Below are 18,816 nucleotides of genomic sequence, written 5' to 3' on the forward strand. Positions count from 1 at the left end.
TAGTCACTGTTTATAGTTGAGCTGATGATTTGCTTTCTGCAATGTACACTGTATTTTATAGGTACACTATATAGCACAAAACTATGTGGACACCTGACCATCACAACTATGAGTTTGCTGGACATCCCATTTTAAAATCATGGTCATTAACATGGAGTTGGCCCCTCCTTTTGCGGCTATAATAGCCTCCACACCTCTGGGAAGCTCCCCACAAGATTTTGGAGTGTGGAGCAGGGCAGCTAATTATCTGGTTTAATTTAATAGACATTGATTTCAATGCTAACAACTGGGCTTTTCAAGCAGTCTTTATGAAGGCACAGTCTCACGTCTGCTGAAGTCTATGCGGGATGAACTTGCTCTGGATAACATTTTATGTCAAAAATAAGAAACAAACTGACATTATATATAATCACTGTAATGAAATGTATTTTGCAGGTGCACTGTGGGTTTCTTTCTGTGGTTTTGCAGATCTCCTGATGCTGAGCTCAACATCAGATGTCTGTTCATTAGGTCACATTTCCAGGTGAAAGTCCAGCTCCAACGGGGCGAAAGCTACACAGGCATGTCAAATGTGCTGGTCAGATATTTATTTATAAAGGGGAAAAGACATTATGTAAGATCAGTCCCTGCTTAGACAAACTGTTCTGGTCTGTCCACCACTCACTGGCAAAATATCATCTAAAAATATCACATGCAAAATTACAGGTTCCCTACGTGTAACAAAACAGGGAAGGTGTACAAAAATGTTATATTCTATATTACATTATGTTGTTTTGTGATATAGTCCAAAATCCAAACCGACAAATTCTGCAGTATATCCGATTTATTACATTTTCATACAGGAGAGACATCTACAGTAACAGGAACTCACTGTGATCAGCACTGGGTAAAAATGAGTAAAAATAATAGTATTTTGTTCATTTTTTCCAAACTACAAATAAGTAAATTCAAAAATTGGGTGACATTTTATTTTGAGTGGTCCTTTTTAAATGAAACAAACACTCAACTGACTCACAGTAACATGCCAAAAACATATGAGGGTTAGGATTTGGGTTGAGGTTAAGGTTAGAGTTAGGATTAGGGCCAAGGTTAGGGTTAGGTTTTGGGTAAGGTTGGTAAGGTTAGGCTTTATGTAAAGGAAGTCTACTTGTATGTATCAACAGTACATCTTCAAGATATTTACTTGATATTTACGCTTCACTACTGCTTCACTGATATGTTGTTGATGTGTTACTGATAATCTGTTAAGAGCTTATTAATCATCCACAAAGGACCACTCCAAATAAAGTGTTACCAGAAGTTGAACCAATATAGGCATACAGCAATCTCTAAGAGCCTGACCTTCTGTTGTGCAGCACAGAGATTTACAGGCTGGCATTCCTGTCCAAAAACACATGAAAGTTTATTTTTTAAAGCAATGTTCTCGTCCACATCTGGAGTATTCTTATTACCGTAAATTACTTAACATGTACTGAAGCCCTGACAGAAGAGACAGCCCAATGGGAAACTGCCAGGTTCTGTTTATGTGAGCTGGAAGATGCCCATGATCGGCCAGCAGGGCTTTAAATCAAGCGCAGAACGTAACTAAATCATGCTTCACCCAGACAGCAAGAGTAACCCATTGTGCTCTTTTGGAATCCTGGCTATGGAGAGCTGTGGCGCTCTTGGGATTCATTTCTGAATGTGGTTTAGCTTGTTTTTCAGAATAAATGGATTTACACACTGAGCTGTTTTTCTGCCATCAAAAAATGTATTCGCGCATGTGTTTAATTTATGATTTTATTCATCCCCTGTCTGATTTTTGAGAACGTTTGCAGGTGAAGTAAACTCACCTGACCATTTACTGTTGTCTTGGCATAGTGCCTGCCAAGACGGTGCAGTGCCAATAACATTTATTTTTATACGAGGTCAGAAGGATTAGTTTTTTCTCTATATCGCCGTCTGTGGGGTAGTAACTTCAAACACAGCCCAAACTTTCAGCTCCTGTATGAGGTGGTGAAACTCCTGCTCCTCTCACTTTTCCAAAAAAGGAACCCAATGTTGGCGCTTATGAGGAACAAAGAACAGTTTATCAATTAAAAAAGACATATTGCTTGTGTTTCAAACGGCATCGCGAAAAATTTGTGCCGTTTGGTGTGCATAGTTTTGCCGTAGAAAAATGATTTTCCGATTTTAAACATTTTCATGTCGTTTATTTATGTTGTGTTCTGTTTGAAAAGGCCTTGATAATATTGCAGTTTCTGAATCAACAGCATGTCATGGTTAAAGACTGACCTGAATTATTTGGACCAAAATAATTTACTTTTGTTGGATTACATGAACATCATTTATCAAAACACAGAAACACTCATCTAGAACTGAGATTGGTCAGGATGATTACAGCACTCAGTAAACAACACTGATTAGCTAGAGAGCTAATTTACATGTTGTAGCCTTCCTCAGGACCTCTGTTTAAAAGACCAATATCACAATATCAACTAACAAATGTTGGGAGGGACTTGGAAAAAGAATACTATAGAACAGCATTACGAATACTGTTTTTTTAACACAACCGCAAAATATGTACCTAAAATATCCTAAGAAAATGGGTTCATATGCTGACAATGAATAGGACACTCAGGCATTTTAGTTTAGTTTTTAGTTTAGTAAGTCTCAAGTAATTAGGCCTGTGGTTTGTTTATGTTTTGACTTAATGTCCAGTGTTTCCAGTACAGACATTCTTTGAGACATGATGGTGGGGTTTAATCTTCCATTACTTATTAGTCATGTTAGCTTTCTTCAGAAACTACAGAACTAAAACACTGGTGACTTAGGCAAACAGTACGATGGAAGCGCATTGCATTGTCTCAGAGGACATTTATTGCTCATTATTGCTCATTTTCCCAAGCATCGTTTTACTGGTAAGGATGTGAGCAAGAAAATGACACCAGCTCAGGCTTATTACATACCAGCAATAGCAGCAATGAACCATGATGTCACTTCATGTGTGTGGTTTTCTCTAGAAGCATTTCTCAAAGCTGTGTTTCAGCATGACGATGGCTTTTCAAGGCTGATGTGGGTTTGGCAACTCGAAAAATAATATCACTGAAACAGTCTAAAGTAAATCTATATTATATTTTGTCTTGAAACAGTGATTGGCAACTTTGCTGCTTGAGCCTTGGGTTCACTACATGACTTTTAAAGTCTTAACAGGTTATAAAAAGACTGGGCATCTCACCCCCATGTGTGAAAACCACAAGGCCCACGGGTCAGATAAGGCCCGCCACACAATCCTATCCGGCCTGCAAAAGTATTTTAATTTTATATTAATGTTAGCCCATTTCACAGTGCGCTGCACTACAATCCCCGGCATGCACTGCAACGTAATGTGCTCCCACTCTCCTAACAACAGTCTATGGGACAGCGGTTACATCTCAGTTCTACACAATTCTGCGCAATTCCACACCACCAAAATGCATTTCAGCTGCAGTTTAACCGATATAAACACTTAACATCAACTCAGCAGCTCAGACATTGAGCTCAAGAATTAATGAACTTGCAGTAAAGAAAGGACACCAGGTGTCTAGTTCAAGCAAACAGGTAGGTTTAAAAGACTGAACTCCTAAATTTTATGTAATATTGTTATGTTATGTTTGTATTGTACTGTTGAAGTTTTGCATATTTTGAATATACAGTGGCCAGTTCAGTTTACAGCACAACATTAACTAAAAATTAAATAAAAACAATTTTGTCTGGCCCACAGATTTGAAGAGATTTTTTAATATGGCCCTTTTACTGGTTGAGTTCGACACCCCTGCAATAAACGATTAGGGACCACACGCTACTCCACTTTTAAACTGTTGCTGAACCGAACGGGACTCATTGAACTCGCCCCAACTCTCGCAAACTCTCGCGTTCTCCCGTTACTCAGAGACCCAAATAAAGAAACATGGAGCTGCTGCTGCTGTTTTCTCTGTCGTTTGCGTTGACGCAGTAAAGAAGCAGCAGGTAAACATGTTTAAGTGATGCTCACGGGTTTAAAAATGTGATCAGTGTGGTGTTTTTTTTTGAGGTTTTAGAATCAACTAGCACAGACTCCGTCAGACTGAGAATCTGGGTTAAAATTGGGGTCAAAGTTGTGTAGTGTAAACCCGGCTTTAACTGTACGCGCTGGTTTAACTGGTGCAAAAGACTCGATTTGATAGAAGCAGCCATAAAATGAATAGATGATAAGACCGTGGACAACTGTGCCATTCCACATAAACATGAGCTGTCTCAGCATGTTTGGGCCGTCATGTATCTCTACATTTCCCAATACAAACGACGTCAGCAGCGAGACAATTACAGAGCGTCAATGACACAGAAATGAAGACCCCTCGGATATGTTTAAACATGTTCCTGAAGTAGCGGTTGGGAAATAGCAGGTTGGTTTAGCACATACAGATAACAGCGCAGTGAACTGTGACCCAAAAAACCTCACTGTGAACCATCACCTCATGTCTGGATGCTCCTATGTACCCTCTTCATGAGGAGACTGCCCTCTTTTTACTTCTCTCGCACACTTTTTTCTTGCTTCCCTTTCCAATTTTTAACAGGATCCCATTGGATTTAAGTCAAACTCACTAAATTTTCCCCCACATGCTGGTGACCTAATAAAATGCTCGGTGTCTGAAATTTGCTTCTTTAGTTTTGCACCGGAGCTACAAGGCTAACGCAGCTAACAAGCATTGAAAGGCTATGTACAAACAGAACTTAAACCATCACAGACTCGCCTCAGGTAGCTGCCTTGATGAGGTTTTAAGTAAATATATCAAATAAACAGATTTTCTTATGTGTAACACTTTATTTGGAAAGTTCACTTTAGAAGCTTTGTAGATACTTAATTTACTTTGAAGTTACATTCAACCAAATATCTGTTAAATTGACCACAATTTTCTTTAAACCTGGCTCTAATCCTAACCCTAACATTAACCTCAACCCAAAACCTAAACCCTGGTCCAAATCCTAATCCTAACCCCACTACTGTTATCTGTTGAAACTGAGCTTCAACAGATAGTTTGTGAACAATTTGAACATCTGTAGATAATCTATAAGGGACTATAGTGGACTGTCCAAATAAAGTGAGACCTTCTTATGTAATTTCTGTCACTGCACAACTCTTATGTATTATGTATTTATCAAGATGCGTTGCACTTTTCCCCATTTTATGCAAAAGTTTAAACAACCCTGATCCAATGATACGTTTTGTTGATTTTCTGAGTGAAGATAAGTTAACACATCCTCCACAGGGAACAAAGCTAAATAAGGTATTTTTCTGCACATTTTAGTGCACAGTTTCTAGTTCTTTGCCAAGTTTAACATATTGGAATAAAATAAATCATACAGTATAAAATGTGCCATAACTTTTGCACCAGACACATTATGTTTGATTTTTCCCAATATGTCAAATCCATCAAATAAACTGTGCATTAGAATGTGCGAAGCTGCCTTCTCTGTACTTGTTTTCAATTAGAAAATCAACAAACGTCATGTGACCAGGGGGGCCCAAATATTTCCATATGACTAATAACAGCGTCACAGTGTCAGGAAACACAAAACCGAAGAACATAGTTTAAGGCAAATGTGTGATGATTCAGGCATGCTCTTTGCACAATGCTAATTGGTGTACATAAGCCTCTATTACTTGTTAGCTACATTAGCCTCGTAGCTCAGACTTCAGACACCAATAATGTTTTGGCCGTCTGACTATATTTGGGGTAAGAGGGGAGAAGTGTAAAACTGTAAGATTAGATTTTTTGCAGAACTCACACTAAAGCTACTAAAACAAACACTCACCACACTCTTTGGCCGCTTTGATGCACAGCTCCTCTGCCACGTAATCTCCCGGTGGATAAGTGAGCGGGGGACAGTCGCTGGTGCCCTGGCCTTGGCCCTGGCCTTTGTAGTAGAGGTGAACCTGCAGGGCAGCGCTGGAAGCCAGCTTGAGTGGCAGCACATCTCCGTTCTGGTGAGGAGGACTGGGACACGACGAGGTTTCCATGGTGACAAATGTGGTCCAGGCCATGTGTGGTCACGCTGTATCACCCACCTGCAGGGCAGAGGAGAGGGGGAGTCATTATTTTGGAAAATGAAGCTAAAGTGAGCTCAATACGATATTGAACTGTGCCAGGATTGGCAAACAAATAAGATTTTATTAAGGCAACCCACAATTCACAAAGTTAATCCTTAGAAGTCCAGAGATATTTCTGTGCTTTGGTTGTAGTGTTTAAATGTAATTATACAACAGTTCGTTCCGGCCACGCAAGCTGATTGGTTGAGAAGTGTTCTAACTGTGCTGATATTTCACCATAACAGCACGTTTCTTTCACAAACACTGTATCACTCCGCAGAGACGTCGACTTTGACAGCTGTAGGAGACGCTCAAGCCATTTCAACGTTTTTACTTCTTACTTTGCCACAAACAGAAAATGGATACTTTTAAGATCACATTTGACCGACAGCCGATTTGGTCAGACTCTGAAGACGAGACTACACTAAATTCCCAAACTGTCATCACCACTGAGCAGCTTTTCAGTCGGCAGCTGAGACAGAAGAACAGCTAAACAACCTGCAATCAGCCAGAAATGAACCCAACACCATTCGCCAAACTAAATGGGCTGTAAGATGCTTTACAGACTGGCTGGAACAAAACAACATTAATACTGATCTGGCAAAAACTGACAAAACTGAGCTAAACTTGATATTGCTGCAGTTTAATGGCTCAGTCCAATTTGGTCCGACTCTGAAGATCAGACTACATGTTTGGCAAATGGTATTCGGTTAATTTCTGGCTAATTCCAGGTTGTTTAGCTGTTCTTCTGTCTCAGCTGCCGATTGAAAAGCTGCTCAGTGGTGATGACAGTTTGGGAATTTAGTGTATGGAGCTGGAGAACGAACTGCCAGCTGTGCAGCGAGCTGCTTGTTAAGGAACTATAATTTGGTGGAAGGAACTGCGAACATTAAAACATATTAAATGCCGCGGTCACGGCCCAGTTTTATTTCTTAATTTTTTTGTTTAACTGTTGTATAAAAACAAGAGAACACTCGATGTCGTGTTATCATGAATAACATCACGGCTGTGATGTTATTTCGCAATAACACACTCCATCTCATGTTCTATTGCTTAATTACATAACCACATAGTTACACAATCAACTGCATTTACATTGAATTTACATCCCATATGGATAGATTTTAACCGGCATTTCTGATTTTTCTGTTTTGTTTTTGCTTTTCCCCCCAAAAAAAAAATAATGGCAAAAACATGGTACAAATGTTTTGCCTGCAAGACTTACAAAAAGACATACAAATGAATTTGCATTGAACTGATTTGTGCTTTCCATAGAACGGTTTCAATAAGTTATGAGTAAGAAATAATTAATATAAAATTACAGCATGCTTTTTTAATGCTGGCAACATCAGGAAGATCACTAACCAGGACTGATCACTAATGAATAAACAGAGCATCTCAGCGCCAGTTTGTAAAAACTGGTACTCCATAGCGTCTGTGACTCATCTCCCTTCACATGAACTACAGCAGGAACACACAGCTGAATCAGGCTTATTGATTCTGGTTTAGCTCCTGTCGTAACTCCACAGACAGACAACAAAGCGCTTGTGTAATGAAAGATATTTCCTATGGCAAAATTCCAAAGAGCCTAGTAAAGAGAAGTGCCGGGCAGTGTGGATAATATCACAATACTTTTAATATCAATTTCACAACACTGTCCAAACATATCACGGTACTGATTATATTAAAGTTTGCATTAGAAAAGTTAATGAACCCATGGTTCCACTGCACTTGAGTAGAGGTTTCTCTTGTAATGACACCAAAGGGAGCCTTATCCACTACCATAAATGTCAATGAGACGAAGGAAACATACGTTTTATTTAGATTTACACCGCATGTAATTAAGTTATCTGGCTGCCTTACCATTTCAGGGCTAACAGTAAGTTAACGATCTGTATCTTGAATTCTGTTAACTTATTTGAAGTTCAATAAATAAAGCAATAAGCCATGAGAGTCTGTGCTTTACAGTGACTGTACCACAAGTAACATGTGTTGTTAGGCAATCACTAACACACAGTCTCAAATGGTTTATTGCTTTAATAAAACAGTGACCATATACAATTTGACAAAGCACATAAATGTTCAATAAATTATTCATCATTAAAGATAATAATCTTCCACCAAGTTTGTTTAGAGTAGACTATTGTTGTCAAGCATCCATAGGGAACCTTTGGGCACTTATCATTGCATTTCACAGCCATTTGCTGAACTTTTTGTGTTATATTCATGAACATATAATATAGCAGTGTTAAATGTAGAAAGTGTCATCTTATAAGTAGCTTTTCCTTATCAAAATTACCACTGCAATGATAACACTAACTTCCATTAGTGCCCATGTGATTGTCTGTATTGTGTTAGCATTATGCTAATGGTGTGTTTCCCACACTGGATTTAATACTATTTGAGACAGATCTACCAAAAACAAACATTTGAAGCACGCAAGACATTGAAGTAATGTACTCTTCCCAGGATGTACAGAGTGTGAACTGCTTATAAGTTTACATACCCCGGGCATTTTGGTTAAAAAATTACTTTTTAATGGAAACAACAGCATCATAACAACACTACAAGTGTTGTGATGTATGAACTATCTACATTTACACTAATCACTCTGGTAATGGGCACGGCAGTGTTTAATAAACAAAAAATATCTGAAAATAGAAGGTGTCTTAAGTTTACACACTCTTAAGTTGGGCCTGTTATTGCACACTGAAGTTAATTTGCCGTGAAGGTCAATATAGTAATCTGCTTTAGTCATAAGAATCTGCAATGGTGCCATCTTGAAAGCTCTCTAAATAAAAAAAGCAATAAAAACATGTGAAAAGCTAAAGAACTGTCAAACAAAAAGGACTGGTTCTGTGAGCTTTGGTTTTGCTGTCCTCATTCATTTCACCCCAGACTTAGTCACAACACGGGGAGAAAAACAGTCTATTTCCATAAACATGCCAAAGAGCCACAGAGCGGAACCACTCGCACAAAACTCACTGCGGTTTCAGACACTGGGCAGAAGGACAGTGTTCCCCTCAGGGCCTTTTTAACCTCAGGTTAACCCCTTAAACTCTAAAGGTGGGTTTCTTGGATAGTGATTAAGCGGACCACAGAGCATTCTGAGTAAAGACTCGCCACTGAAAGGACAACACAGTCCAGGACTAGGCTTGATTCCGGTCTGGGACACCAACCCTAAGGGTCCGCATGTGGGCCCACGCTTCAATTCCTCATAACTACTTGAAAAAAATAACACTTAAAATTCTGTGTAATGATACAGCTTTTAAAAGAGCATCTCCAACTTTGTTTTTGTTTGCTACCACGTTTTCTATCAGTAAAGAGAGGCGTGTTCTCTGTAGAGGACGTTATTATGTTCACTTAGGCTACATGACTTTTAACATCTTAAAAGATTGCTAAAAGAGAGAGCATCACAAACTTAACACCAGTTTGTCTTGCCTTTTTGTCGTGAGGGCGTTCACACTAGACCACAAGGCAAAGAAAGAGTTTAACACACATAATGTGTTTGGGCTACGAATAAGAACTCAAACTCCCAGATCTCCACAGATCACATGATTTAAACAAAGCTAAACTTACAGGACCGGATTTGTTTTGTGCTTTTATGCACAGCGAAAGTGTAAACTGGGGTTTAATATGTGGTGAAAACCCTGATATCACACCGTGAGCTGGAGAAACGTTTCAGTACAAACTGGCGGCTTGACTTGACTTGAAATTGTAAAGAGAGTGACGTGACCTCTGGATCCAACATTATAAACATGATAGCGGCTCTTATTTGCCTGTGTTTTACACTCAGCTCCTCTGTCTCCGCTGTTCAGGTGGTGTGCATGCACAACTCTTTACCATTTCCTCTGCTCTTGTAGCTCTCAGACTGGCTGTTTGAATCACTTGTTGAGTAAATCTCTAACCTTCTACAGGACTCATGAAATAATAAACATGTTTGGTAATATCTCAGGGCCTCTGATCACTTCAGAGTTTGATTGGAGGGCTAAAGATTGACTCGTTTATCCTCTCACATCACCAGATCACCCGCGCCATCAGTCGCTTCCGATCAACCTTATGACCTGGAAAATCGCTTCTGATTGTGAAAATTTGTCACAAGGGGCATATCAGGGTTAAAATCGGGCAAAAAAATGTGTAGTGTAGGCCTCAGAAAATCAACAAAACAAGTAATTTTAAAACTTGTTGAAACTGTCAAAAAATGCAGTAAGAGAATTGATTTATCATCAGCCAGAAAGAGACAAAACGGTCAAACAGTGAGTGATAATCGGTCAATAATCACTCAATAATCGGATTTCTGCAGTTATCTGGTTACTCAAACTCATGTAAACAGCACACTCCATTTTTTTTAGATCAGAGTAAGGTCTAGAAATCCGATTAAGAGGCTGGATTTTAGCTCAGTAATCAGATTTCTCAGTGCACGTAAACTCTTACTCTGATTTCTTTCGGATTTCTCAGTCTGCGCACGTGTGAAACAGACCACAGTACTGGAAATAAGCGAGCAGTGTTGCCCCGAGACGCAGCAAAACACTTTATGAGCGACCCTGAAACCAAATACATGCTTGACAAAATAAAGGATTTAAATATTCTTCAACTTCTAGATGATGTAAGTTCATATTTTCAGGAAAAGTGGCGCAATTTTCAAAAAAAAAAGCCGCAGCATGAAGTTCGAGTTTTACATTGCGTTTACGTCGCGTCTTCTTCTGTGAGTTTATTGGCTGGTTGCGAAGCAGACATCTGATTACTGTCTGACTCATGTAAACCTGGAGTTTTCCCATTATCTGATTACTCAAGTGTATGTAAACAAATTGATTGGACTATTGACAAAATCAGATTTTCTGCAGTTATCGGATTATTAAGTGCATGTAAACGCACTCAGTAACAGCGTTGCACAGAAAACCCGGATGTTGAAGACGGACCAGTATAAATACTACGCAGTTAAAACGGTTATCTTTGCTTCAAGTTCATACATAATAAAGGCGTAAATGGGCCCTGTGATTTTACTGTGAGTGGTTTTGAGGCATGATGTGAGGCAAATCCTCCTTAATCATGGTAAAATCACTGTAACACCCTGCCCCAAGTGGTTTATTGCTTTCATAAAATGGCACCGATATGATTAAATACACAAAAAGCAGCAAATAATTTCATTGATTATTAATAACAACAGCAGTACAGAATTTCTGCTAAGAACTGTTCACACAGTGCTAATTGGGTAGGCTACAATCTTCCATTACTTTTTAGCTACAATAGCCTTGTTGCTCCGGTGCAAAACTCAAGAAGCAAACTTAAGATACCAAACATGTCTTAAATGTTCGACTACATTTCAAGCAAGGGGAGAATATTTCTTTAAACTACTACTTTCTTATTACCAAACATCAAAAATGAGCGGATTTATAGGAAAACAAAAGCAAACAGGCAATAACTGTAATCTGTGCTTTATATAACAGCATTACTGTTCTGCAAAAAAGAAATCAAAATCACTCACACAACCTCATTTGCTCTGCTTTTTTTCCACTCAAACACATCACACAGTACAGCGCTGATGATTTTGGGCCACCTTCGCTCTGTACAACAGGAAATGAATCAAACCACATCTATCCTCAGAGACAAAGATCAACCAGAAAACTGAGAAAATTCTCACAAATACAGTGAGTGTCATCACCTGCTGTGTGTGAACCAACGCTAATGCTACGCTCCTCCTAATACTCACACCAGACCTTCAATAAACAACCTGAAAAGAGAGGAACAGAAAGGGAGAGAAAGAAAGAGAGAGAAAAACAAAGAAATAATGGATCATGTAGAAACTGTAATTGCGGAAACTGGGCCACAAGCCAGGCAAGTGGGCAGTGGTGGAAAGTACCACATCACATGCACTTTACCAAATGTACTTAAATTAGTATACTGAAAATGACTAGTGTACTTAATATACTGAAAATGACTAGTGTACTTAAATTAGTACACTGAAAATGACTAGTGTACTTAATATAATGAAAAGGACTAGTGTACTTAAATTAATATACTGAAAATGACCAGTGTACTTAATATATTGAAAATGACCAGTGTACTTAATATATTGAAAATGACCAGTGTACTTAATATACTGAAAAGGACTAGTGTACTTAAATTAGTATACTGAAAATGATTAGTGTACTTAATATACTGAAAATAACTAGTGTACTTAATATACTGAAAATGACTAGTGTACTTATACTGAAAAGAACTAGTGTACTTAATATACTGAAAATGACTAGTGTACTTAATATACTGAAAAAACTAGTGTACTTAATATACTGAAAATGACTAGTGTACTTAATATACTGAAAAAACTAGTGTACTTAATATACTGAAAATGACTAGTGTACTTAAATGAACATACCGAAAATGACTAGTGTATTAAAAGTAATAAAGTAATTTACATTAACACCTGCACCCTTAAGTGAAATAAATAATGTACATATAATCAGTAGTAGCAATAAACTAATAATAACTGGTTACTTACTTACTAAGTACCTTTATTACTAGTTACTACTCGTAATAATTAGTGTACTTAAGTAGTTTACTGATAATAAAGTGTGCAATTAAGTAGCGTAATAATAACTGGTGTAGATAAGTAGACTATTAGAAAAGTGTCTTAAAAAGTACATAGTTTGCTACTTATAAGCATACTTAAGTAGCTGTTAGAGTACTGAAGCACTTTACTAATGTAACTGTGTACAAATAGTCAGTGTTCACAAATACATTTATTCTCGTGATTCAAGTCTAAGATGAAGAAGAAAAATGAGGAAGAAAAGAGCAGAGAAAGAGAAAGAACATAGAGTGAGGGGGAGAGGGAGGAAGAGAGAGAGAAAGAGAAAGAGAGAGAGAGAGACAGAGATCTACATAGCTCTTCCTTGCCTTCCAGCTTTCGGTGTGAGTTAATAAATGTGATTTGAGGTTATTTTTTTTTTTCTCCTGTGAGGCCTGAGGACAGACACAGTAAATCAGCTGAATTTCACTCTGACGGACGGGGCAGTTTAAACTCGAGTGTTTCTGCACCGCAGCCTGCCCAGAAATTTCCATCCACAGCAGAGACAGATTTTGCATGCATCACCTCTGGCTGTCTGTGGTTAAACCTGTGCAGACTGAAGCTACAGAAAGACAAACAGACAAACACATACGTACAGTATACAGCCTTTCAAAAACGACTTACTTTACACAAATAACTTTACCAAACATGCTAACATGATCAACAACGGACTGCGCTGACTAACAACAATCAACCTAGCAATTAACACAAAGGCACTTAAGGGGTTAAAGGAATAGTTTGATCACAAAATCTAACGTTACTAACAGTAACTGAAAGTGAAGCCATCAAGTAGCACTATGCAAATGCAGTATTTGAGCAGAGCTACGTGGTTGCTATTTAAATCCATTCACTATTAGTTATTAACATTAGCCTTTTTTATTTGACTGAACTATTTTTAACCTCTCATGCTCATTTGCATGTACACTTCACGCCGTTTAATGTTTTGTAACTTTACAGAAAATAACTGACTTATTTTTTATATTATATCACGTTAAAGGACTGAGAAAAGGAAAGTGTGAAGCTTAAGGGGTTAATTTGAATCTGATTAGTAAAACGTACATAAATCTAGAAATTCCACAGCAGAATATTAATTAGCGTTCATATTATGTAGGCAAAAAAATGTACCAACACACATCGCACTAATAAAACGTCAATCCATAGTCTTATGCTGGCCAAAGATTGTTAACCCCTTAACCCCCAAGTTAAAAAAAGAAGTTATTTCTACCTTTTAATCTACTGCTTTCTTTCAACTTTGTGATTCCCTGCTGAAAAAAAACACTACATGACTTTAAAAACCTTAACAAATGACTAAAACGGAGAATTGTCACAGAATTTCTTGTTTTTTTTGTAAGAACTCAAACTCTCAGATCTCCTCAGAGATCACAACACAAATAATACTAAACGTGCTGGACGAATTGTGCATTTATGCGCAGCGAAAGTGCAAACTAGGGATTAATATGTGGTTGAGAAACGCCGATTTCACAGTGAGAGCTGGAGAAATATTTCACAACAAACTGGCAGCTTTCAAAGAGAGTGACGTGACGTCTGTATCCAGCAATATAAACATTATAAACATGATTGCGGCTCTTATTTGCCTGTGTTTTACGCTCGGCTCCTCTGTCTCCGCTCTGCTGTTCAGGTGGTGTTTGTGCGCATCTCTTCGCCTGTTTCTCTGCTCTTCTAGCTCTCTGATTGGCTGCTGTTTGAATCACTCGTTGAATAAATCTCTGACCTCCTCACACCACAGGACTCGCACGTTTGGGGTCGTAAACATCAAGCTGTCAATGTTTGATAATATCGGAGGGTCTCTGATCACTTCAGAGTTTGACTGGAGGGCTAAAGACTCAGTCAGTTCTCCTCTCACACTAACAGATAATCCGCGCCATCAGTTGCTTCCGATCGAGCTCTTTGGAAAATCGCTTCAGATTGTGAAAATTTGTCGCAAGGGGCATATCAGGGTTAAAATCAGGCAAAAAAAAAAAAATCGCATAGTATAGCCCCAGCCTTAAAGGTTACCATATGAGACCATTAGTGTCCTGTAGAACAGCTTTAAATCCCATTAAAAGACCTTTCAATGTGACTAGAATCAGTCACGGGTCACCTGTTAAATCCTATGGCTGGTTTTACAAAGTGAAACTTTGTCTGCAATATAATTTACATACAAGTTTTCAAGCAATACAAAAAACAAAGGTGACATTCAGTTAATCCACTAGATTAGACCAGAATTGCAGCTTGTACTTTTCTCACATCCACAAGGCGTATTTCACATATTTACAGCTTTTTTATCATCTTTGCATATTTTTTCAGCTGCCATTGCTTTTTTTGGATCTGTATATCTGTCTTTTATCTATCTATCTAGGGTTCTTTATTATATTATTTGAGTTTTTTAATTGTTGCGTGTATGTTAAGTCTTTAAAAATGAATCTGAAAAATAAGTCCCAGGAAACAAAGAGTTAAACAATAAAAATGTGTGTATGACACTAAACTTTACTGTTATATTAAGCAAAGCTTGAATGAAAAATATAAATTTAATAAAACACGGTTTAAAAGCTGCTGATCAGACCTATCTAAGAACTGTGTGGGTGTGGCTAATGAGCAGCTTGACCGACAGTTCTCTGTCCAACACTCCTAGCCTGCTCCACAACTCATACTCAACTAAAATCAATATCCAGCTTTATGTGATGCTAACTGGATGATAAAAGGTCACGCGCAAACAGACATGCAGACGGACGGAACAAACAAATGGATGAAAAAACAAGTGAATGAAGGAAGGGACAAACGAACAATGTCTGTGTACGCATAAACGAATGGCAACAGGCAGCTACAGACAGCTGGCCAAGCTTACTAGCTTTTGGTTACGCTGGGTTAGCTTTAGCTCGCTACGTTCCTCTGACTCTGAAACTTTTGTTTGGGCGGGGCAAGACAAGTCTGCTTTGTGATTGGTCAGGGGAATACTTATGGAAGCACTACCCAAGATTCGGACCACCCAGTTTACATCAAGAAGAGAGAAATATGGTGGAACATATCGGCCATTTATTGGTCAGAGGAACTTTATTACAGTGTTATTCCACTATTCCACTATATGATCTTAGTACATATGTACTGATTGCAGATTAAGGTTCCCTGGGTTTTTAAGTAGTCTGGACAATTCTAGCCTAACTGATATCAAACCATCAGGAAACCAAAAAAAAAAACAAGAAACCTTTATTAACCGATTATAAAGCCACCAAAAACAGGGACCTTTGATTTTCATCTTTGTTTTTTTTGTTGGTCCAGTTTATTTTGATATGTGAATATCATAATAGAAGGGAAAATTGCAGTGTTGCAATTGCAGTGCAGTCTATAATCCAACATAACGGAAATTCAACTATCATTGGCATCAACTATCAATAGCATCATATTTAGTAAGCAATCTTTATTGTTATTCCACTGAAACAAATCAGTAATTAGTGTTTCCACAATGATGTGAATCACGTTCTAAATATGTGCAAAGCCTCATTCAGAAACTATCACAGTGCACGCAACAATTAAGGCATCATGGAACTTCTTTTACACAGTGAGAGGAAACACGGCAGCAGGCAGAAAGCTCCAATTCCACATGCGGATCCATTTTATTATGACCAATGTGGACATGCAGTAAGACAAGAATAAAGACATGGTTGAAATAAACATGCTAACAACAAAACAAATTCCATTGGCTATCACCAATTAACATATTCATATTTCCATACTGCTTACAGCCAGCTACTCACTTTCATTCACTGTTAGTATCGTTAGCCCTACGGACTACTCTTTTACCCTCTTTAAGGCCTTTTGTATGTGCATGTTCTAAGGCTTATTATTCAGTACGTAGAAAACATCTGAAAATGATTATTAAGACACTGGAGATGTTAATTACATACATATCGCTGCTGTCGGACCACGTTTTTCAGTTTTTGACATAATTTGAAAACGCCTTTTGCTCTTTACATTGTGTGTAAATTTGAAGAATGGACCAAAAGAAAAGCCCAAAATGACTTGGAAAAAAATCTGGTTCCACTGACTTAAAAGTAAAGTATGTTTTTTTCCTTCTCCTGTAAAGTCACCATTTTGGAGATACAAGGTTTTCTTCCAACAGCAGCGATATATAGACGTTAAATCACATCCCTGTAGTTAATTAGTCCGAGGTCATATATGACGTCAAAACTGTGACATTTTGTATGTAAAAATTGTGTAAGCAACACTGGTTTAATGAACCAAAGGCCTCATTTATTAAAAATTGTACACACGTTGGCTCTTAAAAAGACCATATGTGAAAATAAACGTTGGGATTTACAGAAACGTGAATCTGATGTAAACATGTGAGTAGAGGAACACGTCTGATATATAAACGGCAGTGCCAGTGTGCTGCAGGCATTACAGTGCGCAGTTTGTGAACATGGTGATTTTATAAATCAGCTGTACACAAATCCTAAGAACAAATTTACAAAGAAAAGCACCTTTTAGCACAAAAAATCCAAACCTGTCCAAATCAAACATGGCTGAATACAGTGAGTATCAACCAAGCACATTTCTTATTATGATTCATCCTCAAACGTCTTCCAAACTTTGACCACCACTAGAGTCATCGGCCAGCTATAACCAAACACAAACACGCACCGCGCTGCTCAAACCCACACTCGTAAGTACACCCAAACCCAAGCTTCATAAAGTACACGCCCATGAAAACATGTAAAATGGTAAAAATGGACAGAATTTACCTCAATACAGGAGCCCCGGGTCCTTCTGCCAGTCAAAGCCAGCAGCATTGTATGACTATGACCAGCGGTGTTGAGATGAAGAAATCATAGCTAAAATTGGTGAAATCATGACAGTAACAGTAAATAACAATGAATTTAAACCAATTTTACGCATTTAAACACGCCTGGCGTTTCTCGTGCCCGTTTGTTGATGGAGACGGTAGGACCGCTGGGGTTTTCCCTTCCGTTTGTGAGTTAAAAAGCTAAAATGCAGAAGAAACCCAGCAGAAAACCCCCACGCCCCTTTCTGCTGTTACGTCACACTCTGTCACTGAACTTCAGTTGGTCACCCTGTGGCTTCTGTGGTGTGACTGCAGAACTGCAGAAACAGGAAATGAAAATGTGTGCGTGTGTGTGTGTGTGTGCGTGTGCGCATGTGTGTGTGTGTGCGTGTATCTGTGTACGAGTGTGTTTAAAAAACATAAGTGCTCCAGTTTAAGAATGGAAAAATATTGATGTATGAAGTCGTGAAGTCTGAACTCAAAGTGTTAAAATAATTTCTACGTTAATAAAATGCATCAACTCCGTTATCGCCAACTTGGCAGCAAGAGCACAGCTGTCCAATGAGTCGACTAATCAGACGTAGCTTTAAAGTCAACCTGAAATCATAATTATTTTCTTAGTCATATTAAGCACCTCTGTGGTCATATTATGCACAAGCGATCTTATCACATCACTTAAAATAGTGTTATAATAAATATTTTCAAACTGTGGGTCGCAGTGAAGACAAGAGGGTCCCAGAGGAAGCTGCATTAATGCATATATATTTATTTTTGTTGACAGCAGAGCTAAATGATGCAATAAACTGGTAACTGCGCCGGTTCTGCGTCCATCATGCTCTCAGAAAGTGCTCCTGTGTTATTAGTGTGCTTTTAGCACACAGTCATGAGCATCTGAAGTGCAGTTATCGAGTGTTGTGTGAACGTCAATGGAAGTTATGCATAATCACCGCACTCAAAGCTCCGAATATGTTTTATTTTTTCCGCTAGTGGATGGAGTGCTACTTGCCAACAGGAAAAAAAAATATATAACACTCTAAATTTAATCCACTTTGCTGCCATGCTGCATCTAAAACAAGCTTGCTTTCGCCAGTAGCCACTATAAAGTCATCCGCGAGGTCCAATTTACAGATTTGCAGCTTTTTATCATCTTTGTATGTGTTTTTTGTTTTTTTTTTTAAACAGGAGTTGTTGCTGTTCTTTTATTCTACATCTATATGTAACCTTATCTATCTCTCTATCTAGGGGTCACATTATGCTTAATAAACCATTTTCTGTATTTATTAACTTTTTCATTGATCTGGTGAAATCAGTGATTGATTCTTGTTACTGGGGACTGATGGGCTGATTCATGAAATCTGTCTAATGAAATTAAGACGCAACTGT

The 18,816-nt window shown here is 38.3% G+C and overlaps 1 protein-coding gene across 1 annotated transcript in view; it reads right to left on the reverse strand.

Moving 5' to 3' along the window:
* jak2a (Janus kinase 2a) overlaps positions 1 to 18,816 on the reverse strand; it is an 80,046-nt gene that overhangs the window by 41,094 nt on the left and 20,136 nt on the right. Inside the window, 1 exon segment of the mRNA XM_036589006.1 lies at positions 5,815 to 6,067. Coding sequence (XP_036444899.1) covers positions 5,815 to 6,043 — 229 coding nt within the window. The 5' untranslated portion in view covers positions 6,044 to 6,067.

This window comes from Colossoma macropomum, unplaced genomic scaffold (genome assembly GCF_904425465.1).
Source record: "Colossoma macropomum unplaced genomic scaffold, Colossoma_macropomum, whole genome shotgun sequence".
Taxonomy (NCBI): domain Eukaryota; kingdom Metazoa; phylum Chordata; class Actinopteri; order Characiformes; family Serrasalmidae; genus Colossoma; species Colossoma macropomum.